The sequence below is a fragment of the Salmo trutta genome, chromosome 23 (assembly GCF_901001165.1).
Source record: "Salmo trutta chromosome 23, fSalTru1.1, whole genome shotgun sequence".
NCBI classification, from domain to species: domain Eukaryota; kingdom Metazoa; phylum Chordata; class Actinopteri; order Salmoniformes; family Salmonidae; genus Salmo; species Salmo trutta.
Genome location: NC_042979.1, coordinates 12,503,592 through 12,531,485, shown reverse-complemented (window position 1 = coordinate 12,531,485; position 27,894 = coordinate 12,503,592). Strand labels below are relative to the sequence as shown.

The 27,894-nt window shown below is 43.9% G+C and overlaps 1 protein-coding gene across 7 annotated transcripts in view; it reads left to right on the top strand.

Annotated features, from left to right (window-relative positions):
- pdlim5b (PDZ and LIM domain 5b) overlaps window positions 1-27,894 on the top strand; it is a 76,839-nt gene that overhangs the window by 26,762 nt on the left and 22,183 nt on the right. For all 7 annotated transcript variants that reach the window (XM_029709003.1, XM_029709002.1, XM_029709001.1 and 4 more), the window contains one exon: window positions 17,673-17,824. In XM_029709003.1, the coding sequence (XP_029564863.1) occupies window positions 17,673-17,824 (152 nt within the window). The remainder of the gene's footprint in view (window positions 1-17,672; window positions 17,825-27,894) is intronic.

Here is a 27,894-nt window from a genome sequence, read left to right as displayed (position 1 = left end):
GAAGTGATAGTGTTAGTAAAAGTGCACGTTAGACCAGGAAATTGCACACTATACTAGTGTAGCCCACTGTTCTGTGTGTTTAGCTGTTAAGCTATGTAACTGAATCTGGTGCTGGCCAGTCTGCTGTCTGAGTTAGTGTTCCAGTAGTGATTAGCAGAGAAAGGGAGCATTACAGTACTCTAGGTTCTTGAGAATCAATCCCTCTGTCAAATCAATTTTATTAGTCACATTAGTCACATACAACAGGTGTAGACCTTTTAGTGAAATGCTTACTTACGAGCCCCTAACCAACAATGCAGTTAAAAAAAAATACGGATAAGAATAAGAAATAAAAGTAATTAAAGAGCAGCAGTAAAATAACAATAGCGAGACTATATACAGGGGGTATCGGTACAATGTGCGGGGGCACCGGTTAGTTGAGGTAATATGTACATGTTGGTAGAGTTATTAAAGTGACTATGCGTAGATGATAACAACAGAGTAGCAGCGGTTTAAAGTGGGGGGCAATGCAAATAGTCTGGGTAGTCATTCGATTAGATGTTCAGGAGTCTAATGGCTTGGGGGTAGAAGCTGTTTAGAAGCCTCTTGGACCTAGACTTAGCGCTCCGGCATCGCTTGCCGTGCGGTAGCAAAGAAAACAGTCTATGACTAGGGTGGCTGGAGTCTTTGACAATTTTTAGGGCTTTTCTCTGACACTGTCTGGTATAGAGGTCCTGGATGGCAGGAAGCTTGGCCCCAGTGATGTACTTGTCCGTTCGCACTACCCTCTGTAGTGCCTTGCAGTCGGAGGCTGTGCAGTTGCCATACCAGGCAGTGACGCGACCATTCAGGATGCTCTTGATGGTGCAGCTGTAGAACCTTTTGAGGATCTGAGGACCCGTGCCAAATATTTTCAGTCACCTGAGGGGGAATAGATTTTGTAGTGCCGTCTTCATGACTATCTTGGTGTGCTTGGACCATGTTAGTTTGTTGGTGATGTGGACACCAAGGAACTTGAAGCTCTCAACCTGCTCCACTGCAGCCCCGTCGATGAGAATGGGGGCGTGCTCTGTCCTCTTTTTCCTGTAGTCCACAATCATCTCCTTTGTCTCTGTCACATTCATCTGTGAATTCTCTGCTCCGAGACTCCTTTTTAGGTAATATCAGCTCAGCTTTTATTCAAGGCCTAGTACAATTGAGCATATGAACCATTAATTACAGTCACAGAGGAAGGAGGGTCCAGAACTCCTGTTTCTCTCCTACAGGGCAGTGCAGGCTAAACGATGGCTAGATTGAGTTACATGTGTCTGTCTGCTCACTGTAGCATAGTGTAGGTTTCTCTCTCTCTCTATCCATCCATCCATCCATCCTAGCCTTTGTCGAGTCCCCAACAACTGGTTGTTCTGGTTTTCAGGGGAAATGGAAAGTGAGTCTGTGACGTGACTTCCGCTTTTGGACGTTAACAAGGTGACACTCCATCTTAACTCCTCCTCCACATTTACTGGATTGGTTATAAAAAATAATAATTACAAGAAATTCTCATCAAAACGAGGTATGTAAGGGAGTTTCAGGCATTTATTTTATGCCTGTTACCTCCATCCCACCCACTCTTTTCCCCTCTCGACCTTGGTTTTCCTATGGTTTGTTTAGCCAGGACATGCGATACATTGGGTGAACATATTCAAACTATTTTTAGCTGTCTGTTTGAATTTCAGTCAGAACTCCCTGTCTCTCTACCCCCACATTTTAAATTTTTTGACATTTTAGTCATTTAGCAGACGCTCTTATCCAGAGCGACTTACAGTAGTGAATGCATACATTTCATACATTTTTTTTTCTCCGTACTGGTCCCCCGTGGGAATCGAACCCACAACCCTGGCGTTGCAAACACCATGCTCTACCAACTGAGCCACACGGGACACGTCTTGTTATGGTGTTGGTAATGTCATTCCATTCTATCTTGGAGTGGAATCTATAGCTGTTGAAATCTCATGCCATCACTGGACACTACGATCAAATTGTATTTGTCACATGCGCCGAATACAACCGGTGTAGACCTTACAGTGAAACCAAAAATGCTTTTTTAAAAAAAATAACCATATTAATAAACATATTCCAGTCTGTGCTAGCAAAACAGTCCTGTAGCTTAGCATTGCTTCGTCTGACCACTTTCTTATTGACCAAGTCACTGGTGCTTCCTGCTTTAGTTTTTGCTTCTAAGCAGGAATTAGGTTAGAATTATGGTCAAATTTGCCAAATGGAGGGCGAGGGAGAGCTTTGTACGTGCCTCTGTGTGTGGAGTAAAGGTGGTCTAGAATTCATTTTTTTCTTCAGGTTGCATATTTCATATGCTGGTAGAGATTTGGTAGAACGGATTTGAGTTTCCCTGCATTAAAGTACCCAGCCACTAGGAGCGCCGCCTCTGGATGAGAGTTTTCCTGTTTGCTTATGGCCGTATACAGCTCATTGAGTGCTGTCATAGTGCCAGCATCGCTCTGCGGTGGTATATAGACCGCTACGAAAAATATAGATGTTAACCTGTAGACCACACTACTTACCAAGAGAGTTATCATGAGATACTCTACCTCAGGTGAGCAAAACCTTGAGACTTCCTTAGATATCTTGCACCACCTGTTGTTTACAAGTATACATAGGCCGCCATCCTTTGTCTTACCAGTGGCTGCTGTTCTATCCTGCCGAAAAAGCTTAAAACCCGCCAACTGTATGTTAATCATGTCGTTGTTCAGGTGAAACATAAGATACGACAGTTTTTAATGTCCTGTTGGTAGGATATACGTGATTGTCAGTGTTTATCGATTTGATTGTACGTTGGCTAATAGGACTGATGGTAGAGGTAGATTACCCTCTTGGCGAAGGAACCTTACAAGGCACCCGGACCATCGTCCACGATATCTCCATCTTTTCCTCCTGCGAATGACGGGGTTGAGGGCCTTGTCGGGCGTCTGAAGTAAATCCTTCCCATCCGACTCTTTGAAGAAAAAGTATTCCTCCAGTACAGGGTGAGTAATCGCTGTCCTGATATCAAGAAGCTTTTTTCGGTCATAAGACACAGTGGCAGAAACATTATGTTCAAAACGAGTTACAAATAACGTGAAAAAACATGCACAATTGGTTACAGGATCGTAAAACGTCAGCCATCTCCTTCAGCGCCATTATCAACATCAGGTCACCCACATGGCATAGGATTGTATGTTATAGATGGGCCTATACACACACTGTGTTAGTTTTATGTCAGGCTATGTCTCTGTTTCTTATGAGAGGAGGAATGAGGCCTGTACTACACAAAGCACAAATATTCCATTACATTTCAACGGGCAGGGTTAAGATGGCAGATGAGCGCCGTGGGTAAAATATACCCCGTCCAAAAACATTCAGGCTTCATCGGATTCTCAGGTTTCACAGTCGGTTGTGGCTCAAAGACTAATAGTATGGGAAGTTATCTTTCTAAACCAGTAATGTTGCTAAAACATTATGCCCTGTATTTGAAATAACTTATTTTACTCATTAGGCAACAAACTATTTCTTAGGCATAGTTGTCCGGGAATGATAGGTCAGTGAGTAAACTAACCACAGTTTTTCAGGTCGAGCTATCAGCGGGAATCAGGTTACGTTCCGTGATTGTCCCGGCTTTTCCCAGTAAACCAATATGCTATGTGAGACTCACTCACAGGGTACCTCAATCTCTATTGGGTTGTGTGGATTTGGCACCAGAACAGTGGCATGATTTAGAGAACACATTCTTTCATTTTGTTTTTGAGATTTATATTTTGGGTCAATTATTAGAGTGTATTGCAGCAACCACAAGGGCTATTTTGAGTGTTGCTGACTTTGGGCCAATCAGAGCTGTTATTATTGGGAGACGGAGCAGGCCCTTTGGGTCTGGATAATCAGAGCTCTTTGATGTCACTTTAAACATCTATATTCTGCCCAGTCAATCTTCTTTATAGACATTAAGTCTTGCTTGGGTTTTTCTCATTTTTCGCATTCAACCTCAGCCTGTTATTGCACACACTGTTCTTGTTGCGCTGAAGTTGTAAACTATTTTAATGTTTATTTCAGATTAACAGGAACAACGTGAACTTGACTCAAATTATACTTAGTTTGACATAGAGCTGAGCTCTCACCAGAATCCCAGTCCAGAGAAAATAAATAAAAACCACCAAAAACTCCCTCTGGTATTTCAAGGAACCATTAAGATGGTTTGTGTAGCAGAGGCCAAACGATATACATTCAAATGTTAACGGTTAATTAATAATGTTTCTCTATCTGTTATCTCCGGTGTTAACATGTTAATTCATCTCTTCGGGTTTATATGGATATTTCCACGAAGAATGAGAGTTTTGAAATGGAAGACTTCACAAGTCCTTATACAGATACTGTGTCATATTGAACTAATATAGAGTTTTGGGCCTCCCTCTCCCTGTGTCTACATAGTAGTCCTCTGCAGGGGTTATTCAGTTAGAGAGCATAAGGGTTAATGTCCTCTCTATTGATGCCAGTTATAAGGGTGTGGATGGATTCGTGTGAACGCTGTATTATCAGCCTGTAATTTATGTTGCGCTATGGACGGGACCAGGGACAGGGGGAGATAAAGGGAGTATTGGAGAGGTACAAAGGGAGAGAAAGGGAGGACGAGAGCACCATATGGGGAAGATGATGATTCATTGCGATTTGGAAGCGCGGCGGGGAGACGGTAAGCACGTCCAGATTGTTCAAATGTTAGATTTAGGTCCTGTGGTTTGTGATTGTGGCCTTGTTAAATAATGTGTGGTTACATTTCTACCCGTTTCAGATACTAATGGACACCAACAGTACGTCATCAACACACCCCATGAAACACACCTTCTACAGTGGGTCTTTAGTGGTGATGTGGGGGAAAAATCGATACAGTAGCTAGAGTATTGCTATATAGTGTATAAAAGAAACGTGCTAGGTAGATAACGTTAGCTAGCCCTAGTCGGCTGTACCTGCGCCAAAACTCAGGTATTTCTCCTTCTATCTTGTTATCCATCTTCTTTTTAAAGGGTGAGCCAACATGATTTCAGCACTTTTATTTCCGTGACTGATCAAAACTCGGTTTCTCATGGCTCTCTCTTGTGCCTCTGCAGCAGGCATGGTGAGCACTATGTCTGGAGCATGAAATCGCAATAATATTGCAGTATCGAATCGCAATGCATATAGTATCATTAAGTACATTTAAAGGAGAACCTAATAATGTACTGTATTTCATTATGATTTTCCCAAAATCCTAACCATCCCTTAAAATGGCAGGAGGGAATGAGCAGCAGAAGGTTGAGTGAGAGCAGACGTTTTAAAACGGGCCAGAATACTGAGCCAGAAACACATCAACGCGTCCACTCAGTGTCTGATGATGAATGACAGATGGAGTGGAAATGGCAGTCGGTCAGTCATCATGGAAAAAGAGACTTAATAACAAGGTACTGTGTTGGAAATGAAGGGATTGTTAATGTGACGGCTGGGTGTGACAACCTGAATTACATCAATTAATCCGACTTTAATCCAGTTTCACACATCTTTCAGGGGGCCTATTAGTCTTCTGATCTACAATATGCATAGTTCAATAGAACTATGGGTTTCATAGCAATGCAATATATCAGCCCAGATTACGTCTGTTTGGTCAGTGAGTCTGAGTATTCAGTAGTTGGGCAGCTGCTGTCAATCTACCCTGATGGCAAAAGAAAGAAAGAAATTAGATCTATGGTTCCAGTAACGTATCACTCTGTTTTGATTTATTTCATTCCCCTGCTTTTGCTTTTTTGGTTGTTGAAAAATGTAAAACGTTTTAAGATCAAATCATTGGCCACGAAGACGAACAATATGGCAGGACGACAGGAATGTCTGCTCTGGAGAAATCAGTTGGTCTGTGATCTTATTCTGGGTTTGAACAATTTAGAACAGTTGACTTTGATTACAACTCACGCTACCTACCACCACATAATGCTACATTTAACAAGAACTGAAAGTTGTCAGCCAACTCATTTAGGGGTGGCAGGTAGCCTAGTGGTTATAGTGCGGGCAAGTAACCGAAATGTTGGTGGATCGATTCCCCGAGCTGACAAGGTAAAAATCTGTCGTTCTGCCCCTGAACAAGGCAGTTAACCCACTGTTCCTAGGCCGTCATTGTAAATAAGAATGATTTGTTCTTAACTGATTTGCCTAGTTAAATAATAAAAAATAAAACAATTCATATAAAGGAATTAACCTTGTATGGTTTATGTTTCTAGTATGTATAAATGTAATCTTATTGGTAGAAAATGTTACAAGTAGGGAGGTTCAGGACCCTCGTGAGACATCATAGTAAAATGGAGGGATGTATTGCAAAAGGAAATAGCAAAATGGCATTATACTGGGAAAGATGGGTTAATCTGTGGACATCGGAGGTTTGGAGTTAAGATCAGAATAAATGGTGGATTGGCCACTGTGGGTGAAAATCCAGCACTTGTCAAATGTTTGGACGCCTACTCATTCCAGGACTATTTTCTACATTGTACAATAATAGTGAGGACATTAAAACTATGAAATGACACCTATGGAATCATGTAGTAACCAAAAAAGTGTTAAACAAATCAAAATATATTTGAGATTCTTCAAAGTAGCCACCATTTGCCTTGATGACAGCTTTGCACTCTTGGCATCCTCTCAACCAGCTTCATGAGGTAGCCACCTGGAATGCATTTCAATTAACATGTGTGCCTTGTTGAAAGGTCATTTGTGGAATTTCTTTCCTTCTTAATGAGTTTGAACCGATCAGTTGTGCTGTGACAAGGTGGGGGGGGGGGGGGGGTGTACAGAATATATCCCTATTTGATAAAAAGACCAAGTCCATATTATGGCAATAACAGCTTAAATAAGCAAAGAGAAATGACAGTCCATCATTGACTGACCTTGAGGTCTTAAAGTAATCTGGAAAATTTAAAGAACTTTGAAAGTTTATTCAAGTGCAGTCATAAATACCATCAAGCGCTATGATGAAACTGGCTCTCATGAGGACCGCCACAGGAAATGAAGACCCAGTTCATTAGAGTTACCAGCTTCAGAAATTGCAGGCCAAATAAATGCTCCAGAGTTTAGTAACAGACACATCTCAACATCAACTGTTCAAAGGAGACTGTGTGAATCAGGCCTTCATGGTCGAATTGCTGCATAGAAATCACCTCTAAAGGACACCAATAAGAAGAAGAGACTTGATTGACACGAGTAATAGACATTAGACCGGTGGAAATCTGTCCTTTTGATGTGATGAGTCCAAATTTGAGATTTTTGGTTCTTTGTGAGATGCAGAGTAGGTGAACAGATGATCTCTGCATGTGTGGTTCCCACTGTAAAGCATGGAGGAGGTGGTGTGGGGGTTCTTTGCTGGTGACACTGATTTATTTAGAATTCAAGGCACACTTAACCAGCATGGCTACCACAGCATTCCGCAGCGATACGCCATCCCATCTGGTTTGTGCTTAGTGGGACTATCATTTTGTTTTTCAACATAACAATGACCCACATGCTTCCAGGCTGTGTAAGGGCTATTTGTCCGAGAAGGAAAGTAATGGAGTGCTGCATCAAATGACCTGGCCTCCACAATCACCCGACCTCAACCCAATTGAGATGGTATGGGATGAGTTGGACAGCAGAGTGAAGGAAAATCAGCCAACAAGTGCTCAGAATATGTGGGAACTCCTTCAAGACTGTTGGAAAGGCATTCCAGGTGAAGCTGATTGAGAGAATGCCAAGCGTGTGCAAAGTTGTCATCAGGGCAAGGCTACTTTGAAGAATCTAAAATATATTTTCATTTGTTTAACACTTTTTAGGTTACTACATGATTCCATATTAGTTATTTCATAGCTTTGATGTCTTCACTATTCTACGATGTAGAAAATAGTAAAAATAAAGAAAAACCCTTATGACATTTGTTGTTTTGAGTGTGACACATGGTAATCAAGTGATTACTATCATGAATTTTTTCCTTTTATATCACTGCTCTGCATTGGCATTTTGTTTCTGGACAGAGTAGAGCATTCAGTCTGTAGTACTTGTCCTGCTTTTGGAATGTTTTTGTTTGTGTTGTCACGACATTAGTTATGAGAGTGCCAGTCTTGGGCCAGAGGCAGTGTCCTGGCTTTCAGCAGCAGTGTGATTGCAGGAAGAGATGGCTGGAACCAGACCATGATAACCAAGCCAAAGACAGGTACAAGAGCCTGCTAGACCATGACAACCAAGCCCTAGACGGGGACAAGAGCCTGCTAGACCATGAAAAACAAGCCAAAGAGAGGGACAAGAGCTTGTCTCTGTTCAAGTGGCTGTTAATGAGATGTTTTCCTCAAAATGAAAGAACACTTGCTTTTCATTCCCTCCTCTCTTCTTTTATATTGTCCTCTACTGTACCTCTTCCTCTGCTCTCTTCTGACACTTCTCTTCTCTATTCTATTTTCTTTCCGTGCTCTCGTGTTCTTTCCCACTCAGTCTTGTGCAGGCTGAAACCGGTGTGCAGCTATAAAAGGCAAGACACCACCTGCACCTCAGCTCTCTACTACACCATGTTCTTTCTGGGCCATTTGTCCTGCTTGTACTGGCCCAGCAGATTGTGGTTTAGCTGAACCGCGCACGATCAAGGAATACTGCCTCCACGGATTCATCCCTGTGATTCTACAAGGCAGAGGTTTCAGGGCCTTGTTTTTTTTGTTTTTTAACTAGGCAAGTCTTGACTCCACACAGTAACTAGATCAATTCTTATTTCAGTTTGTTAACATTGTAAAGCAATCTGATTTGCTCTGATTTGAACCCAGTGGACATTTTACAACAGACACGTGTTCACGTGTTTTAGCATATCGTTTGCCATTTGAGAGAATCGGGTTGTCTGTCCTAGACTGCATTGTCTTTAGCAGGCAGATAAGAGGCTAATAGTAACATCCCCATATAAGGCCTGTCTCTGTGAGGCCCTCAGACGTCACATCCATTTCACAAGCACTCTCAACCCCCCTCACTTCCTCGGGCCTGACTCCTCAGAAATGCTACAACCACAAACACTCTGCCTCACTCGTTTTAATAGGAATTTCTTGAAGACACACCAGTACTCAGAACTTTGGGTGAAGCAGAAGTTGCTCACTAATGAAGATGCTTATCGCAATGATTTTCTCAATGGGGGACTTACTTCAGATAGTCTTCTATGTCTTTCTGCCTAATTGGGTTGGAATAGGTAGAAATGGGAGTTGGTTATACCAAGCTTGTTGACTTATGTCTGCATTGCTGAGTTGGTACGCGAGATAAAAATGTAATATAATAACAATGTTCGGAAAAAATATACCAAATCAGTTTAACTAAAACATACTTCAAGTGAAAGAGTTATTTAATATTCACCCTTTTTGACCGTTAGTTTAATTGATTTGATAAATATAGTCTGACATTATCAGGTTTGATAGAATTCTACACCGTCCGGAGGAAGACTATATTGTACCAAGAACGTTTCTGAGAGTAGTTCTCGAGCAATGAATCAAGGAACAGTAACACATCTGAAACTGCTGCTCTTTGTCTTTGTAAGCGACTTTCTTCTCCACGTCAGAGAACTCCCGATGCTCCACGCATCTTCCTCACTGTCCCTCCCATCCCCTTGCCATCTGGTTAGGAGAATAAGAGTCTACTGCTGATATCTATTCCATTATTGTTATATCCTGCTTTACTTATCAAACAATTAGCCTCGTAACGATACGATGATTTATCAGTAAACTTTTTAATCCGAGCACTTTATTCGACCTGAATTAGATTTGTGTGACTATGTTGCCTTGATTTGTTTGATTACACGGGCTACGTTTCTTGTAAAAGGCAGATGGGAGGCACATGGGAGCAATTGGTGGCGGGTTATTGAAAAGAAGGAAATGCCGCTCCTGGCTTACTCTCTCTGTATGGTGAGTCACAGTGGTGGAGATAAAGAGATACCGCTCCTCTCTCTTCATCCATCTTCATTTAGAACTCTTAATTAGCACCATTTGTGAGGACTCTGTCAGAAACCACAGTCTAATAGATATGTCCCTTTTTTCCTCTGTGAAAGGGCCACTACTCTCAAAGCTAATACCAGAGAGTATTCCTTCTAGTGAGAACGCAAAAGACGGCATGTTGTTTCGTCAAGTGTTCTCATTAGATCAGAGGGACGAGCATTTCCACTGGTTAAGTTGGTAGTACCACTTCAACCTCATCTGTCATTGATTCCAACCGCTAACTACTAACCAATCCTGGCCAAGTGGCCCTGTTCAGTTTCACTCATAAGCCCACAGAGAGAGCTGGGGCGTGAGCGAGCTGGGGCGTGAGCGAGCTGGGGCGTGAGCGAGCTGGGGCGTGAGCGAGCTGGTGTACTTCATCTGTAAACGGAAACGCTCAGAACTCTAGTGTCATTCATTATCAGTGTCCGGACAGTTGTAGCACTGTGGAGAAACCAGCACCACAGCCCTATGCCAGCAGCATGCATTATGTGGTTAGGTCACATTCAAAGAAGAGGAAAGATATTTTGTCCATTGGGGCAGCTGACACTTTCTCATCTGCCGAACAAATGTAATGAGTCATTCTGGTGCCTCTTCTGAAACAAAATGTTTTGTATTTTGTGCTCTCGTTTGGGGAATGGTGGTTTGAGGAATGGTGGTCTGTTAAAATAATAGGATTTGACCAATAGGATCTTACATTGCATGGCAGATTTATTTAGCCGCTCATTATATGAACACATAATGTGACCTGTGTTTTGAGGGAGCGATAATGTTTGAAATGTTTGCTGTGCAGTAGGTTCTGTACTGTAGAGTTGAATGGTACACACAGAGTTCAGGTTGTGTGGCTCTGTTCTCCATCACTTTTAGTGTCTGGGCTCTTTCTAGTTGTATGATATTTACAGAGAGAGGAGATGCTAGGGATTCTTAGCCTTGTGTGTGTGTGTGTGTGTGAGAGAGAGAGAGAGAGAGAGGCCATGTGTGTCAGAGGGATGGCTAGCTGTTAAAGTGCTTTCTGTTCTCTGCCATTTTATTGAACAGAGTAAACTGCACAGACAGTATACTTTTATCAGAGCTTTACAAGGAAGATGAAGGGAACAGCCTCTCTCTTAAAAGGACTGTCTGGAGATGATCAGGATTTGACGTCTCTTACCAAATCTAGACTATGGTATGTAGCGTTGTCTTCCTTTATGCAGGATTCTAGATGGCTAAAAGGGTAAGGCTGTTCCAAACTGAAATGTTTGACTCCTGCCTGTGCACCTCACATGTGGCTGTTCTACTCAAGCACATACTCCCAGACACACTCATGCCCCTTTCTCCTAACCCACACACTGGAATCCTGAGTCCTGCTGAGTGCTTAGACTGGGCTGTGCTCCCTCCCATAACCTTGTTGTTGACTCTGTCATTGACCCCCAGGGCAGCGGAGGCGGATGAGAGGAGGCTGATTTGTCTGGTTCAGACTGAGAACTAGCTGCTTCTCTTCTGGTCTTGGGAATGGAGCCTGGAGGACTAGCTGTTCCCATGGGTGTGCTCAGACTCACATTTAATGGCGTTTGTATGGTAGTTACCATCCCTCAGATTGGCCAGCAGTTAAACCCCAGAGAGCAGCTTAAGTAGTTTCACTTAGTCCTCAAGAGAAATGAGGCGAGGCTGTGTGAGTGTACTGGGCTACTGTTGTTTAAGTGTGTGCCTGTACCTAACAGTATAATATGCCTGTGAAATTATGGTATGCATGCATACAGTATGCCTGACCTATGCCTCCTGTACTTCCCGCAGGCCTTTTGCATTCTGATCTCCTTGAAACAAGGAACATGTGTCAGCATGGACCCTACTGTCATTGGGTCTCCCCCTCTCTCATACTGTGAGGTCTCAGTGAACAAAGACAGGCTGTCCTCTTGCCCTTACTCTCTCTTTCTCTCTCTCCTATAATGAAGCCTACACAATAGCATTCCTGACTTCCAGGCAGTACAGTATGCTCTTGATTCTTTTGTGTCTACCTACTGAGGTTATCTAACTTTCTGGATGGGAGGGATTCCTGGGCAACAGGTCCTTACATAGTCATGCTACTCCCACTGCAGGCTTTATGCTGCCTCTCACACAATGCTGTGAATGGAGTGAATAAGGATTTCATTGACACCCAAGGCGGTCTCTCCTCTGGCTGAGTAATCACTAATGTGACTCAGACTCTGTGATGAGGTGGCCGGGAAACAGCAGCTGTTGCTGTGGAACGAGAGGTTTTCTTCATCTTTGGGGGACGTTTCCAAGTCATTTTTTTGTGGCAGAATGTTGTGATGTAACCACAATGTTGAGGTCTAGCCCACCTATTATTATGGTCCAACGTGTACTGTATCTTTAGTAATGGGTCTGACAAAGACCGACGTGAGGTCCACCCTCTATAAAATGTTGCTTCTCTGTCTCGTCACACTTCAGCATAATGGCCTGCAGGTCTCCCACAAAATCACCACACTAGCCACTGGGCAAAAACTGGTTGAATCAATGTTGTTTTCACGTCGTTTCATTAAAAAGGTTCAACGTGATGACTTTTGAATCAATGTGGAAAAACTGATTGGATTTGCAAAAAGTCATCAACGTAAGGGAATTTCGTCCAACCTATACCTAAATCCAATGTCATGGTGACATTTCATGTTGAATTCACGTCCGTTTGAGAACTCAGCCAAATGATTATATATATTTTTAAATAGACGTTGAACTGACGTCTGTTCCTAGTAGTGTCACGCCAATATGTCTAGCGTGTTAAATAATGCTTTGGTGTGCCTTTTTTTAAACCACAGGCATTTAGACCCCTTTAACAAATTGTGAGAGTTGTGGTGAGGATCCTTGCATAATAAAGCTAGCCAGGTTATTTTGTGAATATAGGCGGCCCTGAGCTCTGTTTGTTCCTGTGCAATGACTCCACAGGTGTTGTGTGCAGGGGGCGACTGTTGAGTGATTGACGAGGTGAACGCCAGGCAGGCTTGTGTAATCTCCTCGCGCCACACCTGGGAGAGAGTCATCCCCCGCTGTCATGGTTTCACCAAGCTGTATCCTGTCAGGTCATATCCTGTCAGGTCATATCCTGTGCTACTGTGTTAGCGTCAGCGTGCATCTCCAGGCTGGCTGGCCGCCTGGCTGGGTGGAAGGGAAAATGTGACGTACAGGACCCCACCTGCTGCCTGGGAAAAAAGGCTGGCGTTGTGGGAGTCAGACAAACAAGGGCGGTAGTTTACTCATGTGGGTTTGCAGTGTATTAGGGTGTAATGGATGTCATTGCAAAGGGAATGAAAAGCTTAAAGCTGCATATCAATAAGTGTTGCTTTTTTCAGTTGTGTTGACAGCTTATAGTTTGAGTTCTTTGCGGTTTACGGTTTACCAGAAGTCAAAGGCTAAGACTCTTAGGCTACTGTATATAGGGTTGTGATGGTCATGGAATTTTGGATGACTGTAATTGGCCAGCCAAATGACCATGGTCACTGTGATAACCGTTGAATTAAAAAAATAATAATGTAATTGACGTCCATTTTCTCCTCTGCTCCTGACTTCGTGTGCTGCTATAAAAATAGAACGAATAGAACAGGCGTCCCCATTCAAGTCAATAATATCATAGATGGACTGGCGGCCATTGCGAGGAGCAAAGCAGGAAGTAAGAGCAGGCTGTGATTTTGTTGATTCGAGTCAACAGACATTACAAAAAATACATTTGATGGCGTGAGCCACATCAGTTAACATAGTTTGAATGAACATTCAAAATTACTATGTAAATTATTGCATCACCATCCCAGGCAGCCATTGTGAGTTTACCCATGCGTTTACCAAATTTACCAAGTTTATCAAATTGACACACGAATGCCTGGAGGTCCTGTCTTCAGTCAGCTGTTTGTAAAAAAAAAAATTATAATAAAAAATTCAAAGATGGTCTTCATCCATTCATCCTCCAGTTCCACGGTTATTCTGGAATTGTATGAACTGTATAACTCGGAAGTTTTACATTTTTTTCATATAGAAAGTGTTTCAAATCTCTTTTTAATAGTTTCCACTCCTAAAACCTTTCCCACAACCCCTCATAATGAACATTGATCTAATGTGACATGAGGCTATTAGAGCTTGTCTCTTCCACTTTCATAGATAAAACAGACTGAAACGATGATCTATAGTACCTGTTTCTATCCCCCCCCCCAGCCTTTCCTCTCCTCCACAACAGAAAAGACCAGGCAGTCAGCTTAGAGTCGGCTAGTTCATTACTGGAGCTCCGATAAGATCACATCCTTCCTCTAAGAGCAACAACCCTCATCGTTTCTCAGGCTGTACATCAACCTCTCCAAGATGACCTGATCAGGCAAACGATAGTCATTTACACTCTCTTTCTCAGTACATACCAGACACATCGAGGATCTAGTAGATTCATGTTTACCAAGACAGTCATATTGCGGGACTTTAACATAGATACAGTAGATACCATATGGTCAGCCTTTAGGCCCTTACAGTAGACTGGGGATTTGTCAGAAGGTTGTAACTCATGGGAACCTCTTCATCATGGAAGCTCTTCATCATAAGCACCTATCAGAATCAAAGGTTAAGGGTAACGTATGTCCCTCGGCCTGTCTGTGCCTTGAGGATGCCTTTTCTTTCTAAATCAAATCCAAGTGGGTTAGAAGAACAGAGTGCATTAGTCACTAGTGTTGGAATGTGTTCTACTTCGATACGCTGTTTGATTTAGAAGTCAGAGGCATGCATGCCACCTAGACCGTAAAATCAGTAGATGTCCGGACGTCTTTTAAGTTGGGAGAGATATAGGACATGCTTCCATCCTTCTCGGATCAAACAGGCCAGCACACCCAGAGGGCCTGCCTGTTTGTCTGTACACAGCATGTGTAGAGGGCCTGCCTGTCTGCCTGTCTGTACACAGCATGTGTAGAGGGCCTGTCTGTCTATACACAGTATATGTAGAGGGCCTGTCTGTCTGTCTATACACACCATATGTAGAGGGCCTGTCTGTCTGTCTGTCCACAGCATATGTAGAGGGTCTGTCTGTCTGTCCACAGTATATGTAGAGGGTCTGTCTGTCTGTCTGTCTGTGTCTGTCCACAGCATATGTAGAGGGTCTGTGTCCTGTCTGTCTGTCTGTCTACAGCATATGTAGAGGGCATGTCTGTCTGTCTGTCTATACATACACAGCATATGTAGAGGGCCTGTCTGTCTGTCTGTCTATACATACACAGCATATGTAGAGGGCCTGTCTGTCTGTCTGTCTGTCTCTGTCTGTCTATACATACACAGCATATGTAGAGGGCCTGTCTGTCTGTCTGTCTGTCTGTACATACACAGCATATGTAGAAGGCCTGTCTGTCTGTCTGTCTGTCTATACACAGCATATGTAGAGGGCCTGTCTGTCTGTCTGTCTGTCTGTCTGTCTGTCTGTCTGTCTGTCTGTCTGTCTGTCTGTCTATACACAGCATATGTAGAGGGTCTGTCTGTCTGTCTGTCTATACATACACAGCATATGTAGAGGGCCTGTCTGTCTGTCTGTCTCTGTCTGTCTGTCCACAGCATATGTAGAGGGCCTGTCTGTCTGTCTGTCTGTCTGTCTGTCTGTCTGTCTGTCTGTCTATACATACACAGCATATGTAGAGGGCCTGTCTGTCTGTACATACACAGCATAAGCCAGCAGCATACCACCCTGCATCCAACTGCTGGCTTGCTTCTGATGCTAAGCAGGGTTGGTCCTGGTCAGTCCCTGGATGGGAGACCAGATGCTGCTGGAAGTGGTATTGGAGGGCCAGTAGGAGGCACTCTTTCCTCTGGTCTAAAAAAAAATATCCCAATGCCCCAGGGCAGTGACACTGCCCTGTGTAGGGTGCCGTCTTTCGGATGGGACGTTAAACGGGTGTCCTGACTCTCTGAGGTCATTAAAGATCCCATTGCACTTACTGTAAGAGTAGTGTGTTAACCCCGGTGTCCTGGCTAAATTCCCAATCTGGCCCTCATACCATCATGGCCACCTAATCATCCCCAGCTTACAATTGGCTCATTCATCCCCCTCCTCTCCCCTGTAACTATTCCCCAGGTCGTTGCTGTAAATGAGAATGTGTTCTCAGTCAACTTACCTGGTAAAATAACGGTAAAATAAATAAAAAAATAAAATAAATAAATATGTAGAAGGCCTGTCTGTCTATCTGTGACTGTCTGTCTATACACAGCATATGTAGAGGGCCTGTCTGTCTGTCTGTCTGTCTGTCTGTCTGTCTGTCTGTCTGTCTGTCTGTCTGTCTGTCTGTCTATACACAGCATATGTAGAGGGCCTGTCTGTCTGTCTGTCTGTCTGTCTGTCTGTCTGTCTGTCTGTCTCTGTCTGTCTGTCTATACACAGCATATGTAGAGGGTCTGTCTGTCTGTCTGTCTATACATACACAGCATATGTAGAGGGTCTGTCTGTCTGTCTGTCTGTCTATACATACACAGCATATGTAGAGGGCCTGTCTGTCTGTCTATACATACACAGCATATGTAGAGGGCCTGTCTGTCTGTCTATACATACACAGCATATGTAGAGTGTCTCTGTCTGTCTCTGTCTGTCTGTCTGTACATACACAGCATATGTAGAGGGTCTGTCTGTCTGTCTGTCTGTCTGTCTGTCTGTCTGTCTGTCTGTCTGTCTGTCTGTCTGTCTGTCTGTCTGTCTGTCTGTCTGTACATACACAGCATATGTAGAAGGCCTGTCTGTCTATCTGTGACTGTCTGTCTGTCTGTACACAGCATATGTAGAGGGCCTGTCTGTCTGTCTGTCTGTCTGTCTGTCTGTCTGTCTGTCTGTCTGTCTGTCTGTCTGTCTGTCTGTCTGTCTATACACAGCATATGTAGAGGGTCTGTCTGTCTGTGTCTGTCTGTCTGTCTGTCTGTACATACACAGCATATGTAGAGGGCCTGTCTGTCTGTCTGTGACTGTCTGTCTGTCTATACACAGCATATGTAGAGGGCCTGTCTGTCTGTCTGTCTGTCTATACACAGCATATGTAGAGGGTGGGTCTGTCTGTCTGTCTGTCTGTCTGTCTGTCTGTCTGTCTGTCTGTCTGTCTGTCTGTCTGTCTGTCTGTCTGTCTGCAATTGTAGTTCCCTGTCTGTTTCTCTGTCCCTGGAGTGTTTGCCTGGTCTATTCTGGGCCCAGCTGATAAGTGGCCAGTGTTGTGAAGAGAGAGAAAATGGCTGTTTTATGTAACCAAGGTCAGATAAGACACCACAGGGACCGAACACAACGCTATATGAAACAATACAGCAGTATTTTATTACATAGTTTCATCATTTCATGGCAATCGTTTCCTGTTTTGGTGTTGCTTTTCAGGCATGATCAGGTCTCACCCTTTCTGTCTGATTTTCTGTGATAAGAGAGCTGAACAAATAGTTGAATGGAACGTTTGAGATGAATTCATGCGCACTGTTTGTTTAAGAAAGTTGTTCTAAGGCGCATAAATAAAAAGACAGATACAGATTAGATGTCTTCAGAGTCACTGGGAGTCTGTCTGCATATTCTACACTCCAGTGTGTGGAGGTTAAATACACTAAGCTATGCTCAATATAGCAAGGAATTCCTGAGTCCTGGGATTCTCTGTTTATTATCCTGTTACACTAAATGAATGCATGCGTGTATGTTTATTTTCCTTTCATGTCATCGTGTACGTCTGGTTCTGTGTGTCTTCACAGCTGACCGATGGGGGCAAGGCAGCCAAAGCCAGAATGAGTGTGGGAGATGTAGTTCTGTCGATCGACGGCATCGCCACCAACAGCATGAACCATCTGGAGGCCCAGAACAAGATCAAAGCCTGCACAGGCAACCTCAACCTCACCCTGCAGAAGTAAGAGGCACACACACACACACACGCGCCTTATCTTTCACTTAAGAATGAACTGCTATTTAACAGTAGTACAAGTTCACCAGTGAGTGCTGCTCCAGACTGCTGTATGAGTCCTTCCCTTGGGTTTTACTGTACTGTGTACTCTCCCTAGTTTATGTAAGATCACGGTAAGTGCTGTAGCGTGTCTTATTTTAAGCTTCACAGAGTTTGCATGCGACTTCGTTGATTCTGTCTGAAACTCTGTATTTAAGGCACATTTCAGGGACTTGTAAAATACGATTATGTGAATGCTTTACGGTAAGAAAATATGACTAGTTATCCTTTACTGGGCCATTTACCCACATGGAACACCACATACATTAAGCAGTAACCAGTCATTACCATGTCAGAGGAGGACTTCAACCATGTCCCATGTCTGTTTATTTCTCTATCAACCAAATAAATAAGCAAATATAGTCTTCCATGGTTGAGAGCTGATTTGAACCTGGAAGTACTTTAAACTGTCTCTGAGGTTGGTTTGGTTTGCCGGCTCTGTTTATGCATTACGTACGTGCCCTGTCATTGTCCCCGAGGCCCTCTCAAGAATGCAGGGATGTCATGACGACGCTGTTGAGATTCAGCGCTCGGGCTTGTTTTCTCTTACACGTGATGCATCCCTTTTGTTTATGTGTCTCTCGTCAAGCACACTATAACCTGATGCAGTGTGTGTGTGAAGTACTACAGCTGGAAACGTGCAGTGTGTGACTTACTCCGTCTTAAACACACTCAGTGGGTGACAAGGTTAGGCCAGATCAATTGAGTGGCCCTGGATGGAGATAAAGATGGACACTTTTTTTTTTGTTGTCCCAATGACAATTGGGGACATTCATCAGAACAAGGTCAAAGGGGTCCCTGAAAATCTTCGTATATAAATAAAGTTTAAAAAAATCTGTTTGGAAAAAAAGCAAACCTGTGGAACAGGAAGTGGAAGTACACCCCTGACCTTTGACCCCGGTAGGGGGCAGTCATGGAAGGCCAGGATAAGTTTAAATCGGGCTTAAAGACTACCTCTCATTGAATTGCTCAATGGCTTTGCATGGAGGTAGTGTACAATGGTGGGGCAAGCACCATGGCAAATGTTCCCTCGATAAGGACAAATGTACAGTATGTGCCTTTAGGACATGGTGGACCTGATTCAGTCAAATGAATCAGAGGGAACAGAGAGACATGTCTGAACTTTATGCTGTCACAGTGGAATTCCTCAAGGTTTCACACACGCTTTTCATGGCTGTTTTGACGGGGAAACCTGCAGAACCCATCAGATCAGACAGATGTCTGTTGTCAAAGACCTTGGGCTTTAGAGGTCCCTTTGTGCTACTTCAGCACTGTTATAGCTGTAACCGCAGCAACCCACCTAGAACATGACTACACTGGGCCATGCGTTCTGAGGAGGAGTGACAGTGGATAATTGTCAAAAAGCACAGAGCTGCCAAGGCTGGCTCTGCCCGGGTTTAAGTGAACCCCTGTGAGGAAAGCTTTTAATGAACGCTCTTAAAATAGGCTCTACATTGATCCAACCTCCAAAGGAAGCAGGGAATACTAGACACGGCATCGGTTTAGCGTACATTTCAATACATTCTCCGTAGAGCTGTAACAGCAGTTGAGTGCTGCTTAAACAATTTTCTCCATTTGCAAGGAGGCCAATGGGTACCTTGTAATCGATTTAAAATACTATTCCTTATAGGTGATTTGAATAAGGCGAGTTGAAATAATTTCCATAAATGTGAGGAAATGATTTGTCTGCTTTGTTTTCAATCAATGATTTGTCAAAGACATCAAAAAACACTTTGGTCAATCCTGAAATAAGACGGGCAATTAATTCCGGCATCTCACAATCACATACAGCTTGGTCCTATAGATTCAGTTCTGTTTGATTCAGAAAAGTGTTTCCAAAGCAGAATCGAACTTAGCTGTGGCTCTTGAACAGCCACTAAGGAAAGCAGTGTTGAGTGGAGGGTTTATTCATTGTTTGTGAAGAGCATTAGCCCCAGTGTTCCACTGTTCCATAGAGGTGTTGTGTATAACCCTGGGAAAACACCTCCACACGTCCGCCGCGCTAGGCCGCCCAGGCTGTAAAAGCTGTTGAAAGAGAAGCACCGCGGCTGGTTCACGTGTCCTCTCATTCTGCCACCACAACACTAGATTAAGGAGCCTTTTTACTCTAATGGAAAAGAAAATAGGCCTAAAATTAGACCCCATCTCACAGCTGTCTGTAATCTAGCAAGTGTTATAAATGCACAATGAAACATCAAACACTCAGGCCATGCTAGACGATGATGACACATGAGATTCAGCGACGTAGCGAATCCTCATGCTTCATTTCTGTACTGGCAAGGACATGCGTTTTTGTGATTTTGAAATAATACATTTAAGTACATGGCAAATGTAAGAGTTATAGAGGGTAGCATGTTCGGGGACATGAGTTATAGAGGGTAGGATGTTCGGGGACATGCGTACTGAAAAGTGAAGGGAGTTCTATCATTCAAAATATGGAAATGAGACAGTTTTCCGTTTTTAGATACTGTAAACAGCAAGGGTTTTCAAGCACTGTTTCCTCGTCACCCATGTTGTTTAATAATGGTACGGTATGTGCTCTCTGGCAGCGTGGAAGCAACGCTCAACATTTCCATCTCTCCCCGACCCTCCTGTTCCTCCGTCCGTCTCCCAAACCAAAATGTGTACCTCTTCTGGTCAATTCAGCAATGTGAAAAGAATGCATTGATTTCCATCAAATCATTTTAGACCGCATTCCCTTCCTGACTGTATTTTCTTAATGTTGGTTTCCAGGCAGGGAGGATGGACTGCCTCTGCTGAAAAAACTCAGTTGAGAATGGCGCCAGGAGGATCGGTACAGGAGGAGAGGTTTACAGTTACCTATTATTAGGTCTTGTTTTCAATTTAGAGAAAAAGGCACCCCTTGCATTTTCTCAGTGCTTCACTTTGTTTGTGATGTTATGTTCGTCTTGGTGAGCAGAACCGCCACAGCTCTCGCCTCCAGCTGTAGATCTGGCAACGCAACTCACTACACGTACCTGTGTGGGATTTGTCAATGTGATTACTGTTGACTGATGGGATGAGATTATTATGGATATTAACGTAACCGTGGCAATGCGCTAGGATTGATTTAACGTGCGTCAAACCAGGCCATGTGATGTCATACTGTCGTGTTTGATATTCTGTGAGCAGAAAAGGGCACACAACATTCGTGAGTCATTGCTCTAAGAATGAGTCTTGGGGATTATTTGGGGAAAGCATGTTTACCAAGGGGACAGATAATTGGGTTTAAAGTGTGATCCAATTTGTTGTTCTGCCATTGATCAAAGAAGGCTGTTCAGATCTGAGTTGATGAGAAGGGCTAGTTTGAGTGAAGACAGACAGTAGAAGTTAGCCAGTTTTGTTCTTCTAACAGACAAACCAGTACCAGCCACACTGCTGCTTAGGCTGCGGTTCATTCAAATGTCAACTGAAATTAGATGTGGATCTCATCATGGCTATGCTCAAGGGGGAGCCTACAGCTGACTAAAGCTAAGCGGGAGAGTTCCTCTGTAGTGCCTACTGTAGTGCCTATAGCTTACACTACACAAAAGAAAATGGTTCCAAAAGGGTTCTTCGGCTGTCCCCATAAGAAAGTCCTTTTTGGTTCCGGAAGAAAGTCCTTTTTGGTTCCGGAAGAAAGTCCTTTTTGGTTCCGGGAGAAGTCCTTTTTGGTTCCGGGAGAAGACCTTTTTGGTTCCGGGAGAAGTCCTTTTTGGTTCCGGGAGAAGTCCTTTTTGGTTCCGGGAGAAGTCCTTTTTGGTTCCGGGAGAAGTCCTTTTTGGTTCCGGGTAGAGGTCCTTTTTGTGTAAAGGGTTCTACTTGGAACCAAAAATGGTTCTTCAAAGGGTTCTCCTATTGGGACAGCTGAAGAACCCTTTTCAGGTTCTAGATAGCACCATTTTACTAAGAGTGTAGTAAAGAACTCTTTTCATCCTATGCTGGAGAAACCACAACTTTATATGATTCATCAGTTCTTCTCTGCCAGGATTATTCTATCCATCACTCACCGCCTCTCCTATGACGCTGCTTACCAGTACTCCCCCGCAGTAACACCCCCTGAGCCACAGAGCAGCACACGCTAACTAGGGATGCTAGGCTACAATGCGGTTTTGATTAGTGGACTTTACGATGTGATAGGGACTGGGTATCCAAGAAAGATTGAATGTCTTGGCCCACGCTAGCAGTTCATGTCTGTCTCCAGGGTTGGGGAAAAATAGTATTTCCACTTGTCAGCAAAGTGATGGAGAACATGCACAGACCTACTGTGGCCGTAGTATGACTGTGAGGGTAATTGTAGGTAAGCTACAGTAGGATTATGCATGATTTTCCCCTTAGATTGACTGGTTACAGTTGGAAACCACCCAATTAGCAGGTTTCTGCTGATTTTAAGTTGTGGTGTTCTTCTCTCTCAGAAATTCCTCAGAAAAGAAAAACTGGTTTTCCATCCACACTTGGGTCATTAACAACTGAAAAGCATCTTCATAAGCACAAACTCGCCAATTGAGCCTAATGTGTGCTATGATTGTAATGACAATCAGTCACTTTACAACACATCTCTTTGCTTGTATGGAAATGTCTTCCCAGGTTAACACAGTGAGTTTTGCCAGGAGGGTGTGGGAAGGAACATGAGGAAACCCGCTGTTTATTTGTCAAACACCGCTCCTTCTGAGAATGTGGCTGCCGCACCTGGGTCCAAAACCACCAAAAGACAAAAAACAAAATGGGATGTCAGAAACCCAACAGATCCTCTCATATTCTCTAAAGGTATGCAAGACGGCTTCTCCAGTTTGAGAAAGCCCGAGAGAAAGAGACCTGTACAGAGAGAGTGAGAGAATCATTTCACAATTTGTGAACTTGAAGCTCTGCGGCTGAGTTCTAACAGTACCCAGGACTGTCAGTACAGGCTGGCCTCTCACTCTCTCATCAGCTCACTGTAGCTCACAACAGACCAGAGAAACAGGCATGTCCACTGGAGACGAAGTGGAATTGACATTTACCAACGTTAAAAACAGAGTTGCAACATATCAAAGCACAGTGTGTCTTTTTCCTGTCTTTTTGGTTCACACACACTCATGTTTTTCTATCTGTCTTTGCTTTCCTTGAGCTCAGATGTCAGTGAAATGTAAAAACAAAATGAGACAAAATAGAAATACCGTTTTTGAGACATCAATAGAGCAGCAATGGAGACCAAATATTTTTGTCTCTGTCAATTGACTTATACTGGCCTGTGGGTAGTGTCCTTAGCCTTAGTGTCCTGTCCTCTCATCTAAAAAGTTGGATAGGGCCTCTCTTTTACATCTTAATGTCCAGAATGTTTGACTGACCAATCAGCCTTCCAGTTGTGTGTAAATCAATGGTGACCCCCCCCAAGGGTCAGGTACCACCACCTGCTGTGCTCATCTCCTTTTCTTTCCCCTGCTGGTGCAGCTTGTTCACAGACAGACATACCGACAGGGTACAGTACAGTCAGGCCTGCTGTTTACATAGCAGCCAGTCAACCATACGCTAGCTAGCTGCTCTGTTAGCAGGAGAGGAAGCCTAGCACCAGACCAGACACACTCACAGATGGCCAGTGTTTCCTTGGTAGACTGAAACTTCTGTGTGAAGGGGGTTAGGGGATAGGGGGTGAGGAAAAGGACATTATAGTGTAATACAGAGCTCATGCTTTTATGCCTAGGTGTGGCCAGATGTTGAGTGGAGAGGGTGAGAGGGGTGTTAACTAGTCTGGCCATTGTCCCACTCTGAAATGGGACTAGCTTGAATTGAGAAGCTTTTAGTCTGTACCTATTAGCTGGCTATTTCTAGAAGTATTTATTTATTTTCTCCCGTTTCTCTTACATGGCCAGCATTTTCCTCTTTATCTTAAAAGTCATGTTGACCTGCGTTTTTAATGTTTGGATTAAATAATGTTCCATAATGTTTCCAACTGAGCGCGTACGAGCACGAGGGAACTTCTACACCCCATAATAAACCTCATAATGTATATGGAGCGTGTCATGTCATGCATTCTTATTCAATTACTATGAAACCATCTGTTTCTTTGCTGCTTATCTTTATTCCCCTGATAAGTAACCTGGTTTAGACCTGGAAATGTCATCTTTATTATGGGTAGTTATCGTTCTATTGCACAGTATCAGGTGTTCTAGTATTCAGTAAATGGACTGGTTGCGCTGCTGTGGGACTCGAGGTAGCTTTGGAGCGGAACAAGTCCTGTGCAATGGATGGGAATACTCTCACTTCCAGCGGATTAGAAGCATCTTACATTCAATTACATGTACTGATCCAGAATGGGGAAATTGTTCTAGATGACCTTTTTAGTATGGGATAAATGATCCTAGTCTGTCTGTGTGTGTGTGTGTGTGTGTGTGTGTGCCTGCCTTTGGGTATGAATTATCCTGTCCTCAGAGTTTACCACTCCTTGGCCTGCTGTTATTCAGGGGGAACAGATTGATGCGGGATTGTCTGGGAGAGACATTATGAAACATCTGTTTGTGTGTGTTTTTGTGCAGGTTTCTAAGTGTTTGGGTGTGCATATGGTGGAAGGAGGAGTGTGTGCTGGGACTTGGGATCTTCTCATGCTTATGGTGTCATTATTTGGCTGTTAAGGTACCCCACCCCTACACAGCACGTGCATGCTGCTATGGAGCGCTGGGGGGGGGTCAGTCACCACACACATCATACGAGTGAGACTGACAACGGCAACAAGCTGTCCAGTTGCAAATGTTAACGAGCTTTCACACTAAAAACGAACCCCTTCCATCTTCACCTCTCCTGTCTTTCCATTCGATTAGAGCGCTCTCTCTCCATGCTGCCCCTAGAGTACATCTTTCAACATCGCTCGCTCACACTCGCTCACCTCTGTCACTCTCTCACTGTTTCACTCTCTCTCGTTCTCTCTCTCGTTCTCGCTCTCTCTCCTCTCATCCATGCCTTCAGTACTCCCTGTCTCCTCTCCCACCTCTGATTAATGAGGCTGTGTGTCAGAATTCCTGTTTCCCTGGCCATTCCTTTGCCATTCCCGTCGCTGTAAGAGGGAGAAGCAGGAGAGCAAGGAACATTGAGCATTGAAAGCTTTGTGCCCCTGACAGCCGCGTGAGTTACACCAGGGGCCTGGCTCGGCCCCCAGGCCCCACTAGCTGGCCAGCCATAGATGGACATAGCAGAGCGGAGAAACAACTTTTCCACGTCCATCCATCTCCCTTTGTTTTCATTCCCCAACCAGTTTTTAAAGTGACGTGCTAAGCCCGATGTGGATGTTAAGCAGTCGACATCTCACACTGAAAGTGACACAGGAACTATTTAGATAACAATGAAATAACAGTTAAAAAGTAGTTTACATACAAATGTTATTTTCCCACAGAGTAGATGAATGGCAAAGACATCCATGATTGGGGTGGACTACTGCCAATCTCTACTGCTATGTAAGGGTTAAGGACTTGCTCTTTCAATGGAATAATTGTTTACCCAGATAGTAGTCCATTTGGCAGTGCTGTAGAACAATCTACAGAACATGTCTGATAATGAGTTTTTATACAGTGTAGATGCGAGGCAGTTCATGAGTGAGTAGTCCTTAAAATGTCATCATGTAATTCTCGCCTGGATATCTAGCTGCAGTACACACAGTAGTGTGTGTGTGTGTCCTGGTGCGGAGAGAGCTGGGCCTTGCGTTAGCAGTCTATCCATCACTCAGTCAGATGCCATGTGCCAGACTGTTGCTCTTGGCTCAGACAGACAGGAGGGGGGGGGGGGGGGGAAATATGTCTTGTCTACTTTGCCCTCAGGCCCGTTCTTCCAGACTCCTTATTCTGCAATAGTGTGTTTTGTGTTTCAGTTTCCTACCAGCCTATTTATTCACATGCCTCCCTCTCCCCCTATCTCTCATACTTAGCCTGTGAAGAATAGAGCACCATACTAAACTACAGCTTCAGTAGTATGTAAAGGACATGTTTTCTAAATCCCACCATTATGACTAAGCTAATGTGACCTTGACAGACAGAACTGTGTTCAAGTGAGTGGAACAGGGATGCAGGCAGGCTGAAGAAGGCTCTCTATGTGAGCAGGAAGGGGACAGCTAAGGGCCTTCTCTGTCTGACTACAACCATGCTCCTCTCGGCAGGGGGATGTCATCCCTATGGACAATATACAGTACACAATTTATATTGTGGTTATGTGCTGTATCGGCGGACAAAATTGGATCATACACCTTGAATTGAACAGGAATTTGTTTAAGATTCAATGGTTGTTTTTCTCAATGAGCTATTGACTTTTGAGGCCTACGTGACACGACTTTCAAAGGATGGCCCTCGAGGATTTGATTCAGTATACAGACCTTTTGTATTTTCTGGGAAGGATCCCCCATCAATCAGAAATGCGTGACTTCTTGATCCGTATCATCTGTCATCTGATTTGATGGATTACACATATCATCCATCCGTGTAGCTGGATCATATGTACTGTGATTACTTATAGGTTACAGATGTAGGGTCTCCAGTTGATCAACCCTGTTGATTGAAGAACAGTGCAGGACATTTATTTGAGGTTTAGAGGTCACATTTCCTGTACCCTGCAGGATTATTTTCTTGCTGTAGCAAATTGGCTCAAATGAAGATCCTACATCCTGTATGTGTATCATGAATCAATTGAGGTCCAGGACAACAGCTGGATGGTTCAATCTGAACCAGTCAGTGTCCCCCGGGCCTACCCCCCAGACCAGACTACACTGCCCTGCTACTCCGTTTCCACCTTTTCTCCCGCACACAGCTGTCAAATGACACATACACACTGTCCATCAGTCTGAACAGCACAGCACGCGATCTGGCTAGAGAGAGAGGACAGCGGGGAGATGGCTGAACAGATGTTCACAGGACCACCCTGGCCTGTGTTTGTTCAGTTAGCTCTGGGAACAGAGAAACAGAACGGAGGATGGGGCCTCCCCCAGACCCAATGATGGCAGATGCAGTGTTATGGAGTCCATCTTGTTTGTAATGGCACAGGTTGATTGGATTTAGCCCAATTCCCATCCTTTACTGGACGGTTTGCCTGGGCCTTTGTGAGTGTGCTGCTTTCCTGAAGTGTATACAATAGTACAAGTACATTGGAGAATATGCTCATATGTGCATTGGAAAATATGCACCCGGCAAGTGTGGGTACAGTACTTTTCAAAATATGAATTCCATCAACGTGTGGCAGGGTGGGCCTCGATAATCACCCAGTGAGCAAGCTATTAGTCGACTCTATTCGACTCTGGAAGAAAAAGGAACTGTTAGACTGCCCTCAACTCTTCCTAAAATGGCACAATGTGACAGACAGAGAACATGCCCCGTGTTCTGGAAGAGACTCTTCTGTCCTGCTGAGTCACTGTCTTTATGGGGTAAAGGGACACATTGTCTGGACCTCAGAGGCTGTCAAAGACAGAGGCTCAGGACACCGTTGTTTATGAAGCCAGATGATAGGCTGGGGCAGGAACTTTATTCAGAACTGCATTAATGAGGGAACACGAACCAGTCGGAGTCTAGAATGACTGTGTCCAGCAGACGGAGGTCATGAATAGCCCACGCCATGGGTGAAAGGGCAAGAAACAGCTGGAGGGGAGGGAGGGAGGGAGAGTGGGAGAGGGAGTGTTTTCTTGGAATGGTGCTTTGCATACTTGATGTGCATTTAGTCGTTTCCTTCGTTAGGCTACGTTCTTTGGTGTTTGCGACTGTCTCTGCTCCTCAGAGAGTGAAAGAATAGGGAAGGAATATACAGAATATACTATCATTGTGGATAGAGACCAGAGTTGATGGTTCACGTCCTGGTAACCACTTCCCCTGAATAGTCTGTTTGTTTGCAGCAGTATGGACAACAGGACCACCCTCCTCTTCCTGAGGCGATAAAAGTCCTGCAGCTGGTTTGATCATGAGTATAAATCTGAGGTCTTCTACACTGTTCCAGCCTGTAGCCCTGTACACAGAGGTAGAGACTCGCACACTGAGGGGAGATATACATAGTGCTTG